Source organism: Aethalodelphis obliquidens, unplaced genomic scaffold, assembly GCF_003676395.1.
Source record: "Aethalodelphis obliquidens isolate GAN/ISIS:26980383/991018 unplaced genomic scaffold, ASM367639v1 scaffold15, whole genome shotgun sequence".
In the NCBI taxonomy this organism is placed as follows: Eukaryota; Metazoa; Chordata; class Mammalia; order Artiodactyla; family Delphinidae; genus Aethalodelphis; species Aethalodelphis obliquidens.
In genome coordinates this window covers 8357100-8373089 of record NW_020837959.1, presented here as the reverse complement: position 1 = coordinate 8373089, position 15990 = coordinate 8357100, and the positions used below count along the sequence as shown (strand labels likewise).

The 15990-nt window shown below is 40.0% G+C and overlaps 2 protein-coding genes across 4 annotated transcripts; one reads left to right on the top strand and one right to left on the bottom strand.

Moving 5' to 3' along the window:
- Positions 1–1349: 1349 nt before the first annotated feature.
- Positions 1350–8280, bottom strand: TEX30 (testis expressed 30). 3 transcript variants are annotated; one of them, XM_027115874.1, is made up of 7 exons: positions 8142–8241; positions 5785–5944; positions 4947–5020; positions 4228–4458; positions 3405–3456; positions 2676–2881; positions 1353–1823 (listed from the first exon to the last, which is right to left on the bottom strand). In XM_027115874.1, exons 3-7 carry the CDS (start codon positions 4959–4961, stop codon positions 1650–1652), a joined length of 678 nt encoding a protein of 225 aa, XP_026971675.1. In that variant the 5' UTR covers positions 4962–5020; positions 5785–5944; positions 8142–8241; the 3' UTR covers positions 1353–1649. The 3 variants fall into 3 exon arrangements, with proteins under 3 accessions (XP_026971674.1, XP_026971676.1, XP_026971675.1); XM_027115873.1 differs by lacking the exon at positions 5785–5944 and having other exon boundaries at positions 1350–1823; positions 8142–8280; XM_027115875.1 differs by lacking the exons at positions 4947–5020; positions 5785–5944 and having other exon boundaries at positions 1350–1823; positions 8142–8280.
- LOC113625291 (serine/arginine repetitive matrix protein 1-like) lies at positions 6697–11256 on the top strand. The gene is made up of 4 exons (XM_027115724.1): positions 6697–6897; positions 7755–8749; positions 9870–9967; positions 10752–11256. The coding sequence occupies exons 1-4, from the start codon at positions 6697–6699 to the stop codon at positions 10859–10861; spliced, it is 1404 nt and encodes a 467-aa protein (XP_026971525.1). The 3' UTR covers positions 10862–11256.
- The last annotated feature ends 4734 nt before the right edge of the window (positions 11257–15990 follow it).

The window sequence follows — 15990 nt, the reverse complement described above, 5'->3', positions numbered from 1 at the left end:
CTGGGCCCGTGAGCCATGGCCGCTGAGCCTGCACGTCCGGACAACGGGAGAGGCCACAACAGTGAGAGGCCCACGAACCGCAAAAAAAAAAAAAAAAAAGTAGTTTCTCATAGATAACTTAGGGTAAAATCAACTTTAGATGACCTTCTACGACATCCCTATATTTATAGTAGTATCTTTGGTCATCCATATTATGCCTATAGTTTAATTTGAAAACTTGAATATTATAATTACATAGCTGGTTAGTAACATTTTAAATCTATTTCTTCATTGTACTTTTATATTATAGTCTGCTTTATAGTAAGTTTTCCTTTGTATTTTCCTTTTTAGTTTCACTTCTGGTTTACAGTATTAATATTTTCCAATTGATTTACACTTTAAATAGACCATTATTATATTTGTCAGCTCTGGTTAAATATTTTTTATAATATTTTGATCACTCTTGTTTTAAAAGTTAAGAATTATATACTATTTAAGTTAGGGCCTTGTTCAAGAAATTCAGTCAAAAAGTGAGTAACTATTGTACACTGAGTGACACGGAAATTTCAATTTTGTAGTTGTACGTGATTTCATTCTATAATACACACAATTTAGATACCGTTATCTAGGTTTTCATTCTTTATGCACTATTTAGAAAAATTAACAAGTAATTAAAATCCATTAACTTCACCAGGGCAGGAGTGAGGGACCTCAAAAATCTGCAAGCTTCCCAGGCCACCCTGGCTGTCTGAAGGCCCTAACTTTAGGGCAGTAGAGAAACCAGGGAAGGGAGTTAATTTCCTACTATAGAAAACCACTGCTCACTACAAACTTTATATATATCATCAGCCTCATCACATTTTCGTGTTCTTTACAGGAAATATAGAACCTATGTTTTTAATATATAACTCAATACCATTCAAGTCTAGTCCAAGTGATACTTGCATTTCTCAAGGCAAAATTAAGTGCCCTAACTCTGCCTAGATACAGCACAGATGTTAGTCCCACTATTTACTCCTTATTTCATTCTTCCCTTAATCAGAGAGCTTTAGACATCAAGTTCCCCCACTATACCAAACTCCAAGTGTTTACTCATCATTGCAAACCTAATGAGGCTTTGCCTATAACAGGCCTTCAGTAAACATTTAATGAATGAAAGTTACTTTATTCTAAAAACAATGTTCAGAGTCCCCATATTTGAAAATGTATCTTCATCCATCCCTTGAAATTTATTAAAAGATTAGGTTAATAGATGTATACATTCTATAAAACTGACTAAATTTACTAAAGTGTTGTTTTCCTTTCATAAAGATGACACTGCTCTACAAAATTAAGAGTACTTTCTCAGTTGCGCAGCAATAAGACAAAAGTTCTGTTGTAACAAAATTCAATGTTTAATTTTTCAAAACTTAACTATATTAAAGAAAATAAATTATATTTAGACCACCTTCAATATTTGTACATCATCTTTATACAACTATAACAGTGCTTTCAAAAGACACTTTGTAAAGGGCATTAATTTCACAATTAAAATGTGTTTTAAAAATGGGAGAACATTAAAGTACATTAAATTAGTCTGAAATGTATCTCATAATGCCGAGAGGTATGTTGTTCTTTAACAAATTAACTGTATTTGTATTCAAAATAACATAGCTTGTAACTACAGACAATTATTTCTTGTCCATTTCAGTGATTTCCTGGATCCAAAACAAAATCTGTGTATTTATTTCTTTGAAAACATCATTTGTTGACCGTCCTTTCACTGCCATGGAATGACTTGCTTTCTCAATCCAGTGGATTTTATTAGGAGCTTGCATTTTCTGTGCCACTTTCTCCAACAAGTTCTAAAGGGAAAAAAGAAGAGGATACTAGACTAATGTTCTACTGGTGTTCAGTAAAGATTTCCTCTCTCCCACCACACCTATACTGGCATCCATTCACTAAATATTAAAACCTAGTCTACAGCTAACTTTTGAGGCAATGGAACGTGCAAGAAGTGGCAGTCCATGTTTTTCAGATACAGCATACAGCAACACAACAGAACAGATTAGGCATTCATTACTGATGCTAAAAAGTCATTAAGTAAACTAGAGCCAAAAAAATTCTCTTAAAAAATGTTTTCCCCAAGGAAATTATTTATATGCTCTGGGAAATACACTAAAATTTTGTAATATGTACAAGTTACTTTTTTTTCAAGAGTCAACTTTATAACAAATTGAAGAGATCTGCTTAAATGTTGAAATGATAAACCAAACGTACAGTCTAGTAATCCGAAATTCACAAGATTCAGATATTAATCCTTCATTTTCTATGTGAGAGTTAATCCATTTACCAACACTCTTTACAGGGGGATGAATATTGTCAGTATGCTTATATTTTTAGGTTCTCCAAAGCAACAGGGTTAACTAAGGAAAAAAACTAGCATTAGTAAAATCAGCATCTTTTTTAAAATAATTAATTAATTTATTTATTTATTTACTTTTGGCCACAGCATGTGGGATCTTAGTTCCCCAACCAGGGATCAAACCTGCACCCCCGGCATTGGAAGCGCGGAGTCTTAACCACTGGACCACCGGGGAAGTCCCTAAAATCAGCATCTTTTTAAAGAGACTGAATGTTGCAGGTAATATCTTGTTCCCAAGATGTTTCTTTCATTCTTTCTCTCTCATTCACACAAATATCAAGTTATAATTCACCTTTTCACACATTTCATCTGCTGAGCCTGACACAAACAGTACAGGATCTTTTATACGAAAGAGATCTTCATCTCTAAGTTTATGCTGCTGCTTTGGATGGTGCAGTGGATAGGAAATACAAATGAGACCTCGAACAAAATCATCAGCATCATCTGGCTCAGTATGACACATTACAGAAGCAGCTGCTCTTGAGCCCATTGAACGACCTAAAACCAATTAAAATTAAGTTCAGTTTGAAATATAAACATTCACATAAAGTAGTGGTGATGATAATGTGGCAAGTCAGATTTCATTCACTGTTCATCCATCATATTGCTTATCAATAAATATTAACTACAACAGGTGCCAATTAAAAAGCTGCAATACCCAGAGACTTGTGAATAGCTAAAAACTGATCCTAAGTCAAATCTTAAAAAAAAAAAAAAGGAATTATTTTCCAAAAGAATACTTGAAGTGGTGAAGACAGTCCTTGTGAAGGAATCATTTGAGAGGGGGTGATTCAGGGATATAAATAAAAGGAGACCTCTTCAGGTTATAACACATATATATGAGGTTTAAATTAGATTTAAATATTAAAGTATCTTGGTGTTACACAAGGAAGTGACTTACCGAAACAAAACAAAAAATCCTTAAGTCTCTTCCTGTCATTAATTTTAATTCTTGATTACCTATTCCTATATTAATATGAGTAGACTTTAGAACAAGTATTCACAAGTATTGAAAACTTACCTCCAAGGAAAACACCTGCAAGTTTGTATTCTCCTGAGGTCTTTAGGTAATTCTAGAAAAATCGACCAAAAAATTATCAATTCTTCTCCCATGAAATATTCCACTGGAAAACCAACATATATTTTCTCATCATTACTGAAATGTATGAAAATTTTTCCAAAAACAAGAGATTTCAAGGGATTCTTCTTGGAAGAGGTAATCAATTCTTTGCTCTCTGGTCATGCCTTCACTGTCAAATCATAAACTGGGTAATACAGGCAAATAAGTGGGAAAAACACACTGTCTAAAACAAATTCAAGTACTAAAATATTTTTAAAGAACAAATCGTGGAGGGAAGAAAAGCCAGTAAAAGCTTCCAACTAATACAAAATGTGATAATACTAACATCTAATTTAAAGCTCTGAAAAACTCAGTAAGCTTGAAGTAATCTGGATTAAAAGAAATTTCAGATTTGTTTTATCCAGGGATTTTATAGTTTCTAATAGAGAAATCACGTATTATTTGTACATTCATAGTATACAAGGCAAAATACCTAGAACTATATATCCTAAATTTCAATATGTAAATTACATCATAAGTAGATTCTTTGGCAGTATCACGGAGAAACATTTATGATGTAAGCACTCATCCCCATGGAAACTAACTGATGGCAAAAAAGAGAAATCTGACCATTACACAGCCTTCATACACTGCTGAGTTTCTAAGAATACTCATTAAAGGATTTTTAAATTAAATCAAACGACTGCTAATAAAATGTCTTAAATTTATTATGAATTTTAAAAACAGAATTCTGTCATAAGTAAATATAAAGAAATTTTCTTACCAAAACTGATTTATATGCCTTAATTCTATGTACAATATTAAGGCCTTTACAGGTAAATCTCAGGCTAAAAAAACCATGAGATGCAAGATGGGATGCCAGTGACATCAAATGAGGAAGATTCATATCTCCTGATGCTCCATGTGTAAGAATTATTCCATATGTTAAGCTCTTGTTAGGTACCAAACAAACAGCATCTAGTAATTTATTTCCAAAAGGTATTTTTAATTTAACCTGGAATTCAAGAGAATAAATGGATCAAAAATTACTTCCTTGCCTATTCAGACAAATGAATAACTATATATGTTTGTTCTGCAAGACCCATGATTCAAGTCACAGCCTCCAAATAAAAAGCAATGATATTAATAATAACTAATACTTAAGAAATACTTATTATGTCAGGTACTATTATAACCGCTTTATATGTATTAAATCATTTAACATTCCTAAGAATTCTAAGAGGCAAGTACTGTTACTATCTCCATTTTATAGCTGAGAAAATTGAGGCACAGTAGCTTACATAATGTGCCCAAGGTTATATATCCAATTAGCTAGGATCCAAACTCAGGCAGTCTGCTCCAAAGTCCTCACTCTTAACCACTAATGCTATGCTGTCTCTCACAGTACAAGATGAAAATAAGAAAATTACTCTGGAGCCATATGACTACAAAAAAAAAAAAAAGGAACCTTGAAGATGCAGAATGTATGAAAATATGTATTACCTCTGTATGACTCATTTTCACTGTTGAATAACAAACTTAAAGTGCATTACATCTGAGAAGCAAAGGACATCTCCCTGAAAAGAAGATTCTGTTGTGAAAGGTGGGTTGGCAGACACAAGAACTATGAATGAACACACTCAGTAGCTAAAGTAAACATTTAGAACTACTTCTCTAAGAACTGATGTCTTTACAAGCACATTATTTATTTTCATTCCTACGGTCACTCAGAGTTTGTTATAGGACCAGGTGTGGGGCTGGCAGATGTTATTTAAGATAAAGCCAATGTGATATCTTCACATGGATGCCTTAAGAAAATTCATATCAAAGTAGGATGCTGTATCTTGGTAATGCTGTAAAAAAAATATATATATATGTATTTTTTTCCCTAAGCATCTTTATTCTCAACCATCTTCAACTTAATTTCACAGCATCTTTCTATTAACCCATTTCCTTCGTCTTTATCATTCCCAGCTCTTCCTCCGACCCTGCAATGGAAGTACACATCCACACCCTTTGTCCTGAGACTCTGCAGAGCCTCCCAGTAGGCAGAGTGTAAATCTCCACCCTATTGCCTTTGGGCTTGGCTATGTGACTTGCTTTAATCAACACAATATGTCTCAATGTGCCACTTTTGAGCTGAGGCATGGCAAATTTCAAGAAGTGCTCTTGAACTCTTGCCTTCAGCCCTGAGAAAAACATGCTTCATGTATTTTTGCTTTTTTTAGCCTGGGTTCCAGAATGAAGACACATGGAGCAGACCAGAACCCAAAACTAAAAGTCTGGAGTCCAGCCTAGTCCAACCAACATCTAAACCACTGAAGAACCATGAAGTGTCTACCTGAAGAACCAAGAGCATGAAATGCAGGGAGCCAGAGATTTCAGGGTTGTTATGCAGCATTCCTTCCTATAGTATGAGATCTTTTATTGTTCAGGATATCATCAACGTCAGGATCTCCATTGTTCATCTTTTTTCCCATTAACATTTACTAATTCATTCACTGAATAGATAATAACATGGTCCAAAGTTAAAAAGGTACAAAAATATACAGTGGAAAGTCTCTCCCTCATTCCACTTTTGCCTTACCATCCAGATCCTCTCTTCAAAGGCAACCAATATTCTGCTATCTTTCAGATATTTTATATATATACCTACAGACACACACATCTCCTTTTGCTTTTTATAAACTGGTGACCTACTTTTCTGAACCCCCCCCCCATATGTATCTTGGTGGTTACTCATTTCCTTATACAACAAGCTTCTTGTTTTTTTTATGGCTATAGAATATTCCAAGGAAGCGTTGTACATTATTTTACCAACCATCTATCAATTAAAATGAGATTGTTTCCAATCTTTTGCTAAAACCATATTGCAATGAGTGGCACTGTACTTAACATTATTTTCACATGTGTGTAGACATATCTGTAAGAGAAATTCCTGTGTCAAAGGGTGTATTCACTTACAATTATTTTTTAAGAAATACATTTCATTTTTGAATAGGTAACATACGCACATGGTACACAATTTTAAAACAGTTAACAGTAGTTAAGTCTCCTCCCATTTTTCCCCCAGCCACAATGTTCCTTTCCCTTCCCAGAAGCAACCACTGTGACTAACTTACTGTGTATATCTTTCCCTTTATGTGTGTGTGTGTGTGCACGCACGTGTGTGCGCGTGTGCAGAATTCTCATATTTGAGCCTGAAGGGTATCAGACTGGCTGCAGAAAGTTCTGGGGTTTAAACTGGGGGATGATGGACTTCAATCTTCATTGTCCCTGTTTTCATAAAGGGAGCCTAGTAACTGTGCCCGGGGTCCCCTGGTTCAAAGATCCTGCTTTACGTTCTCAAGAGACCAGCCTCCAGTCTTCTAATGGGAGGGAAGCAGAATCCAACGATGTGACACGGGGAGAGAGCGCCGGCGGTCTACCTACTTCTCTGGCGCGTTTCACCGAGGTACAGCCCTCCACATCCATCCCCAGTGCCATTCCTTTCGCTGCCACCTTCTGCACCTTCTGCACATTTCGAAGACTGTTTCTGACATAGAACTGTTCCCCCAGCACTCCCTGCTGCTGGTTTAGAATTAAGCTGATTTGCTAAGGCTTGGGCTTTCTGGAGCCCAGTATCTTATTGCTGTTGTTTCCTGTCGCATTTTCTTCATCCTTGTGGGTGTGCGCCTTTTTGAAAATCCCTTTGCTGTACTTTTAGTGAGATTTCAGGAGGGGGAAAAATTAGGTACACACGTATTCAACCCACCCTCTTAACCTAGAGTGCTCTGCTATCCGTCTGCCGGCCGTGGGCGTTTGGCTTTTTGCGCTGCCGCTGCCCTTTTTCTGGAAAACGCCCCTCCCTTCCAGACTTCACGGTGCACGCACAGTCTGTCCTCCCGCAACGGTGCGCGCAAGCTGGGCTACTCGGGAAACAGCGAAACAGCTGCAGGATGTAACCCCAACCTGGCCTAGACCGTCCAGGCTGTCAGCATGCCGGGCTCTGGGGGTCAGACGGGGCAGCGTCTCAGCTGCAAAGGCGGCCGACGCCACCAACCAACCTCGGGGAGGCTGCGAAGGTTCATCGCATGGAGTCGCGTGCCCACGTCGCGAGCGTTTTCACGCCCACGTGGCGACGGCGACCACATCTGATGCCGGGGGTCAGATGCCACCCCTCCCGTAGCCGTCCACGGGCAAAACGCCCGCGCCTCATCCACCGCGTCGAAGCGGGACGCTGGAAATCGCGGGGCTAGACGCCAGCCTTGAGAGTTCAAGTCCTCGGGGGGGCGGGGGGGAGGTCGATAACCTGGCCGCGTCAACAACGAGCGATCAGAGAGCCGACACTCCCGGAGCTCGGGATGCAAAGGCGCCCGACGACCGTCCGATTCCGCCCGCCGGCGCCGGGGCCCCGGCGACCCTCCCCGCTCGGAGACCGCCGGTGCCCGGCTCGCGGGACCCAGGCCGGAGCCGCTCGGCTCTCCCCGCCCGCACCGTCCCCTCACGCCGCCTCCTGACCGGCCGGCCGGAGCCCCAGCGGCCGCGGCCCGCGGGACTGAACCGACGCCTCACGCCTCACGGAGCCGCCCACAGCCCCTGAGGGGCTACGGCAGCGAGCCCGAGACGCCTCACGCGGGGCCGCAGGAAGCCCCCGGGCCCCTCGGAAGCCGTCCCCTATCTGGCGGCCCGAACCGCCACCGCCGCCGCCGCACTTACCAGGGACGGGAAAGTGGCCGGGAGCACCTAACCTCCCTCACTCTCTTCAGGGAGCGAACTTCCACACTCGAACTCGAAGGGACCGCCTCGCCGCACCCGCCAGTGCGTCCCGCTACGGCGCATGCGCACGCAGACCCCGCCCCCACACGGGCGCGCGAGCCGGCGCGCGGGGCACGCTGGGAGCGGGAGTTTTCCCGCCGCTGCCGGCGGGGACGCGGCGGCGGCGGCGGTGGCGTCCGCTCTCCGACGCGGGGGACGCTGACGTGCCGCCACCTGTCGCTGCCTCAGTCCCGACTGCGTCCACTCAGGACCCTTCCCCGTCCCAGCCACTCCATTCCAGCAGTTGCACGGGCCAGAAAACGCGGGGTCAGCTCTGATTGTTCTCTTTTTCACACACCCCGCAGTCAATCCAGCGACCCCGCTTGTTCGACTGGCAAATATGTACAGAATCCAACCACTTCTCACGCTAACACCAGACCCGCCGGAGCCCCACCACCGTCTTTGCCCGGATTATTGAAAGAGTCGGCCAAAGGGCCTCTCGTTCCCACGCCCGCCCGCCACCTTTCCGCTACTTATCGACGCAGTGGCCAGCTGGACCCCATTGAAAGGTGAGCCTTCATCTCAACGCTTTTTGCAAAGGCTTCCCGTCTCGCCCGTTAATCAGAAGGTTTCATACGATCGGTCGCTTCCTCTCTTACCCGTTTCCTACTCATCTCGTTTCCCCGGCTCCTTCAGCTCTAGACGCCCGGGCCTCTTCACTCCCCTCACACCCAAACCCACCAGGCGAGGCCTCACGACAGGGCTTCTGTCCTGGTCTTCCCTCCTCTCGGAGAGATCTAGTGGCTACCGGTGCAACTCCTTGGGGTCTTCGCTCAACTTGTCATTTTCTCAGTGAGGCCTTTTCTGAGCGCCTCACGCGCACCTTGGTCCTCCCACCAAAGACCTTCCACATATCATCCTTCCACCCCGGTCACCGAACGGACTGTGAATTTGTCTCCTTCCCGGACCGAAGGCAGGGGTCTTTATTGTCGTCGTTATTTCGTCTTGAATCTCCCGCTTATGGAAGAATTCCTGGCAAATCAATACGTCTCGGATGAATGAATCTTCCCCAAGCCCAGGGCAGTTAGGAACCACCCTCTTTTCTGTCGCAGCACAAGTAAGGAGACACAATGCAGAAAACCACTGATGGTCATTTATCTCAAGAGTTTTCGCGCATTACAGAGGCTTAATGAACGTTTCTCTACATGTCTCCTAATTTTCTAGCTCAGATTTTAAAAAACGGCTTTATCTGCGTGCCATAAAAGCCACTCACTTTAAGAGTGCCTTTCAGTGGTTTTCGGTAAATTTATAACCATTGGCAGCTATCACCATAATCTAAGAACATTTACATCACCCCCAAAAGAACACTGTGCTCATTGCCTTCTACCCTTAAACCCAGACTACCACTAACCTACTTTCTGTCTGTAGATTTTCCTTTTCTGGGCATTTCCTACAATATGTGGTCTTTTTATGGCTAGCTTCTTTCACTCAGAATCGTGTTTTCAAGATTCATCCATACTGTAGCATGTAATAGTACTTTATTCCCTCTTATAACTCATTTCTTTTTATTGCTGAATAGTATTCAGTTTTATGGGTAAACCACATTTTGTTTATCCATTTGCCAGTAGATGGGTATTTGGATTCTTTCCACTATTTGACTATTATGAATAACACTTTTATAACACTCAGGGAGAGAGAAAGCAGTGTGAGGACAGAAGCAGTGAGAGATTTGAAGACACTAAGCTGCTGGCTGGGAAGATGCAGGAAAGGGCCACAAGACAAGAAATGTAAGAAATGCGGCCCTAGAAGCCAGAAAAGGCATCCTGCCCTCAGCCTCAGGAGGGACCCAGCCCCATGAACACCTTGACATTATCCCAGAAACACTGATTTCAGACTCTAAAATCCAGAACTATAAGAGAATAAATTTGTGTTGTTTTAAACCACTAAATTTGTGGTATTTTGTCACAGCAGCAATAGGACAGTAATACAAAACATTATTTGCGGACACCAAAACTTCAATTTCAGATGAGTTTCACATGTCATCATCATCATTATTATTATTCTTTTGATTTTTTTCAACCATTTAAAAATGTTAAAATCATTATTAGCTTGCAGGCTGTACAAAAACAAGTGGTGGGCCAGATTTAGCCAAATATTAGCACAATTAATCCATCCATGGATTAAAAGAATAATACATAATTAGATGTTTGGAGTTTTTATAATGGAGTTTTTACAATGTTTCAAAATTAGAGCACTATTAATGTAATTCATTATGAATTTAACAAAAACAAATCAAAATAAAACTCAAACATTTAAATAGATGCCTAAAAAGCATTTTATAAGATTTTAATGCTCTTCCTTTTTAATAAGTTAGTAATTGGAAAATTCGTATTTTAATAGCGGTTGTTTATGATAAATCATAACAAACATTTTGCTTAACAGTGAAAAATCAGTAGCATCTTTGGTCACCCAGTGTAAAGTAGTCACCACCACCCAGCCCACTTTCTCTCTGTAATAACTGGTTTTATTTATCAGTCCTTAATTGTCCTGCTTATTTATTTATTTTTACAGGTTTATTTCATTCTTCTTTCAGAAGAGATAGTGACTGTTCCCTGTTGTATGCCCAGAACCTAATAATACAATGTCTGGCACATATTAGGTGCTTAATAAATACTTGTTGAATAAAATCCATTTGTGATGGTTACTTTTATGTGTGAACTTGTTTGAGCCAAGAGGCCCAGATATGTGGCCAGATATTACTCTGGATTTTCTGTGTGCTGTGGGATGAGATTAACACTGAAATCAGTGGACTCTGAGTCAAGCAGGTTGCCCTCCACAATGTGTCGAACGACTGAAGAGAACAAAAGACTGACGTCCCCAGTGTGAGGGAATTCTGCCAGCAGACAGCCTTCCACTTCGAACTGCAACATAGGTCTTTCCTAGGATTCCAGCGTGACAGCCTTCAGACTTGAACTGCAGATTGTGGACTTGCCAGCCTTCATAATCAGGCGTGAGCCAGTCCTTAAATCTCTCTGTATACACACAACCTAATGGCTGTTTCTCTGGAGGACCCTGACGAATGCACCACTGAAGTCTGAAACAAGGTAAGAATGTTTGTTATCACCACAATTATTCAACATTGTGCTAGAAGTCCCACTTAATGTGATAAGGCTGGAAAATAAGTAAAATTATAAATATGGTAAAGAAGATACACTGTCATTATTTTCAGATATGATTCTTTGAGAAAGTCAAGTGAAGTTTATTAGATCTGATAAAATAGTGCAGTATGTAGTTGGGTACAGGACAGAAAAATCTACAGTTTTCTTAAACACATTAAATAACTAGCTAGAAAAATATAATTTTTTTAAAAAGCCTAAGCAAAATAGAAACAATTGTAGAAACTACCCAAGAAAAGACATAATGTAAAACATTCAAGATCTTATATGAAAAAACATAAAATTTTACTTAAGAGCCAGCCCCCTCTCCAAAAAAGACCTGAATAAATAGAAATATGCACCACTTTCCTGATAGGAAAACACAATAGACATTTTAGTTTCATCAACCATTCAAATTAATGAAATTTCACTTGGAATTTTTACAGTGATTTTAAAGTTCAACTGGAAGAATAGACAAAAAAATTTGAGAACAATCTTAAGAAGAACAGTAAGAAGGGATCTTTACTGCTATCAAAAGATCCTAAAAATTTACAGGATCATATTTTAAAATAATTTGGAAAATGTTTTTTATATTTCAAGGTGAGAAGGTCTTTCTATGTCAGATGCAAAGCCAAGAAATTATAAAGTAACAATGGACAGATCTGACCACATAAAAATTAAGAACATCTATATTTATATAGGCATTGTGAGCAAAGTTAAAGGACAAAAAAGACTGGGAGACATTTGCAGCAAACATAATAGAAAGCGTTGATGTCCACAATATATAAAGAGTTGAAAAAAGTCAGTAAGAAAAAATTTTAAAAATTGAAAATTTGACAAGGCCAAAAAGTCAAAGACAAGGAAAAAAAAGATAGTCAATTTCATAAATAATCAGGGAAATATTTTAAAAAACAATTTTTGTATTCAAATTGACAAAAATGAAAAAGATGAATAATACCTAGTGTTTCTGACTATATAGAAAAATGGGATTTTAAAACCCTAGTAATGGGAGAATAGTTTGTATAGTCCCTCTCTGTTTTGCTTTATCTATAAACATTTAAGTTACCCATTGTTTCAGTAATTCACTTTGAGAAATTTATCCCATTGTACTACCAGCAGGCAGCCTTCTTTTTAGGAGAGCTGAAAATTAGAAACAATCCTTCCTACCTAGTAGAAAGGATGGAGAAGATAAATTATTGTGATCTGGGTCCTTGATGGACCTAACCTCCAAGTTTATGGATCCAAAAAATGTCTGAGAATCTACTTTTTAACAGGTGTTCTACTGAGAAGAAAGTAGGGATTGGAAGAAGTTGATTTTTTGTTATTATGAGCATGTATTACTTTTGAAATTTTATTAAAAATAAAATTTCATTTTGAAATAATTATATATTCATGGGAAGTTAAAAAACTATCAAAACCAGGAGCTTGCTTGACATTATACAATTCACAGAGCTTATTCAGATTTCAACAACTATATATGCATTCATGTGCACATATGTGTGTGTGTGTAGCTCTATGTAGCTTTATCATATGTGTATATTTATGTAACTAACTCTCTAATGAAGATATAGGACTGGTCTATAATCACAAGCAACCCTTACACCATACCTTTGCAGCCACGTCCTCTCTTCATATCCAAAATATTCTTCTTAAGAAAAATGTAAGATTATGGAAAGAGAGCCATGATTTATTGCTGAGTGGAAAATTGTTACAGAAAAATGTTTTTGGGGAGGGAAAAATTTATGTACGTTTATATGAGCATATAAAGCTTTCAATTCAATTTCTTATACCCTAATTCAAATGTTCAAACTGAAAATCTGGTTCTCTAAACCAAACTTTGAAACACACTGACAGAGGAGACTTGTCAAGTTAATCATCCATCAATAGGTCACAGACTCCAAGTTCAACAACCAAAGTCAGTCCTCCTGAGTTCCTTATTGGAATCTCAACTCTGTTCATTTAAACAAAAGATTTATAAGACAAGCAGAGATATAGTATGAACACCATCCTGTCAGAACCTACTTTTCACTTATTTTTACAAGAGGCAGTGTTGACAGAGGAATTCCTGCTATGCTAATGTGTCATCTGAGGTCCAATGAACATACGGGCCATTTATGGAAGTGCCACTGTGACGGATTAAAATGGCAACCTTCTCAGGGTGAAGAAAAACAGTTTTGTACAATGAGAAACACATGTTCCAGAAACTTCTGGAGTTGGCATTTTTTGATAATGTTATAAGGCTTAATTTATCAGAGCCACAAAGTGAAGGAATTAATAATTCTTCAGCCACTGCAGCTGCCAGCATACTACTATTATACTACTATAATTCAGAGACAGCCTCTTTGCTAATTACAAATATATATATTTTAAATTAATTAATTTATTAATTTTTGGCTGCGTTGGGTCTTTGTTTTTGCACGCGGGCTTTCTGTAGTTGCGGTGAGCGGGGGCCACTCCTCCTTGCGGTGCGTGGGCTTCTCATTGCGGTGGCTTCTCGTTGCGGAGCACGGGCTCTAGACGCGCAGGCTTCAGTAGTTGCGGCACGCAGGCTTCAGTAGTTGTGGCACATGGGCTCTAGGCGTGCAGGCTTCAGTAGTTGTGGCACGCAGGCTTCAGTAGTTGTGGCTCGTGGGCTCTAGAGCGCAGGCTCAGCAGTTGTGGCTCACAGGCTTAGCTGCTCCAAGGCATGTGGGATCTTCCCAGACCAGGGCTCGAACCCGTGTCTCCTGCGTTGGCAGGCGGATTCTTAACCACTGCGCCACCAGGGAAGCCCACCTATATTATGTTTTGCCTTTTGTCACTAACCCTCCTGGAATTATCTTTGGATAGAGTGTATGCTGGGTATCCAGTTGTTTTTCTTCCATATATGGATATCTGTGACATTATGATTTATAATAAGAAATATGTATTTTGTCTTCCTTTGTCCTATTTCTGGCACAGAGCTCCTAAAACCTTTGGAATTTCTGAAGTAACAGAGCAATGAAGAGGTCTTTTGTTATGTTAATGAGTTGACTTTTGGAAAGTACCAAAAGATGGGAGCTGGTTGCCAAGAGAAACAAGCATGTGATTAGAGTGTTGGAACTTTTAGCATCCTCCTATCCTGCTCTGGGGAAGGGAGGGGGCTGGCCAATGATTTCATCAATCATGCCTATGTAATGAAGGCTCCATAAAAACCCAAAAGGGTGGAGTTTGAAGAATTTTCAGGTTGGTGACCTAGATGCTTCCACAAGTCATTAAGCCTGGCCCCAAACTCCATGAGGACAGAAGCTCCTTTGCTTTGGCCCTTGCTCTGTGTATCTCTTCATCTGGATGTTGATTTTTATATTTCTAATATCCTTTGTAATAAACTGGTAGTCTAGTGACTAACCTGGTTTCCTTAGTCCTGTGAGCTGCTCTAGCAAATTAACTGAACCCATGTTGTGAGCACCTCTGATTTATAGCCAGTTGGCTGGAAGCACAGGTGGCAGCCTGGACTTGTGATTGGCATCTGAAGTGAAGGACTGAGCCATTAACCTGAGGAATCTGATGCTATCTCTGGGTAGAGAGTGTCAGAATTGAGTTGAATTGTTGGACACCCAACTGGTGTTGGAAAGTAGCCTGGTGGTGTGGGGAGAACCGCCACACATTGAAATTGGAATCAGAAACATTAATATACTACACAGTCCCAGCTCCATTCACTGAAATGTGCAACCTTTTTCCAGCTCTCTGTAGTTCTGGATCACAGATCAAGTTTCCAGTCTGTTCATGTATCGCTCTCAGGTATTGCTCTATTTTTTTCTATCCCTGCAGCAGTATCACATGGTCTCAAATTCTATAGCTTTATAAAGTGTCTTGCTATACGGTGGGAAAGTTCTTGCAGGTCATACTTCCTCAAAAGTGTTTAATTTTTCTTGGATTTGCAGGTCCATACATTTTTTCGGAAATTTTATAAAGTTCCACGGAAAAAGGGGCAGAGTACATTTAGATTGGGAATACATTGACTCTATATTATGTTGGGGAAAGTTGACATCTTTAATATTGAGTCTGCCAATCCATGGACATGTAACATCTTTCGATTTAACTACTTTTTAAAGAGATTTCATAATTTCCTCTATAAAGATCTTGGGCATTTTTGCTAGATTTAATTCCTCAAATAATTACATCATAGTTTTCAGAGCTACTGTAAATTTTACCTTAAACATTTTTATTTCTGTTACTAGCTGGTATATTAAAATACAAGTGAATTTTATATACTAGTTTTGTATTTAGCAAATGCCAACTTTAAAAAAAAATATATTTATTTTAGGCTGCGTTGGGTCTTTGTTGCGGTGAATGGGCTTCTCATTGTTGTGGCTTCTCTTGTTGCAGAGCACGGGCTCTAGGCATGTGGACTTCAGTAGTTGTGTCATGCGGGCTCAGTAGTTGTGGCTCGCTGACTCAGTAGTTGTGGCTCGCTGGCTCTAGACACAGGCTCAGTAATTGTGGCGCACAGGCTTAGTTGCTCCATGGCATGTGGGATCTTCCCGGACCAGGGATCGAACCTGTGTCCCCTGCCTTGGCAGGCGGATTCTCAACCACTGCACCACCAGGGAAGCCCAACAAATGCCAACTTTTCTTGTTAATTCCAACAACTTATCTGTAGATTCATTTGGATTTTCTGTGTACCATAGCCTATC

Bases quoted from the DNA above. Each gene is read 5' to 3' on its own strand.
- LOC113625291 (XM_027115724.1), top strand. From the start codon at position 6,697: ATGGACTTCAATCTTCATTGTCCCTGTTTTCATAAAGGGAGCCTAGTA. The intron at 6,898-7,754 runs GTACAGCCCTCC...GTCAACAACGAG, and splicing joins CTCTGGCGCGTTTCACCGAG to CGATCAGAGAGCCGACACTC. The intron at 9,968-10,751 runs GTAAGAAATGCG...TTATTTTTACAG, and splicing joins AGGGCCACAAGACAAGAAAT to GTTTATTTCATTCTTCTTTC.
- TEX30 (XM_027115873.1), bottom strand. The intron at 2,882-3,404 runs GTAAGTTTTCAA...AATTGGTTTTAG, and splicing joins TGCAGGTGTTTTCCTTGGAG to GTCGTTCAATGGGCTCAAGA. The intron at 1,824-2,675 runs GTGAATTATAAC...TTTTCCCTTTAG, and splicing joins CAGATGAAATGTGTGAAAAG to AACTTGTTGGAGAAAGTGGC.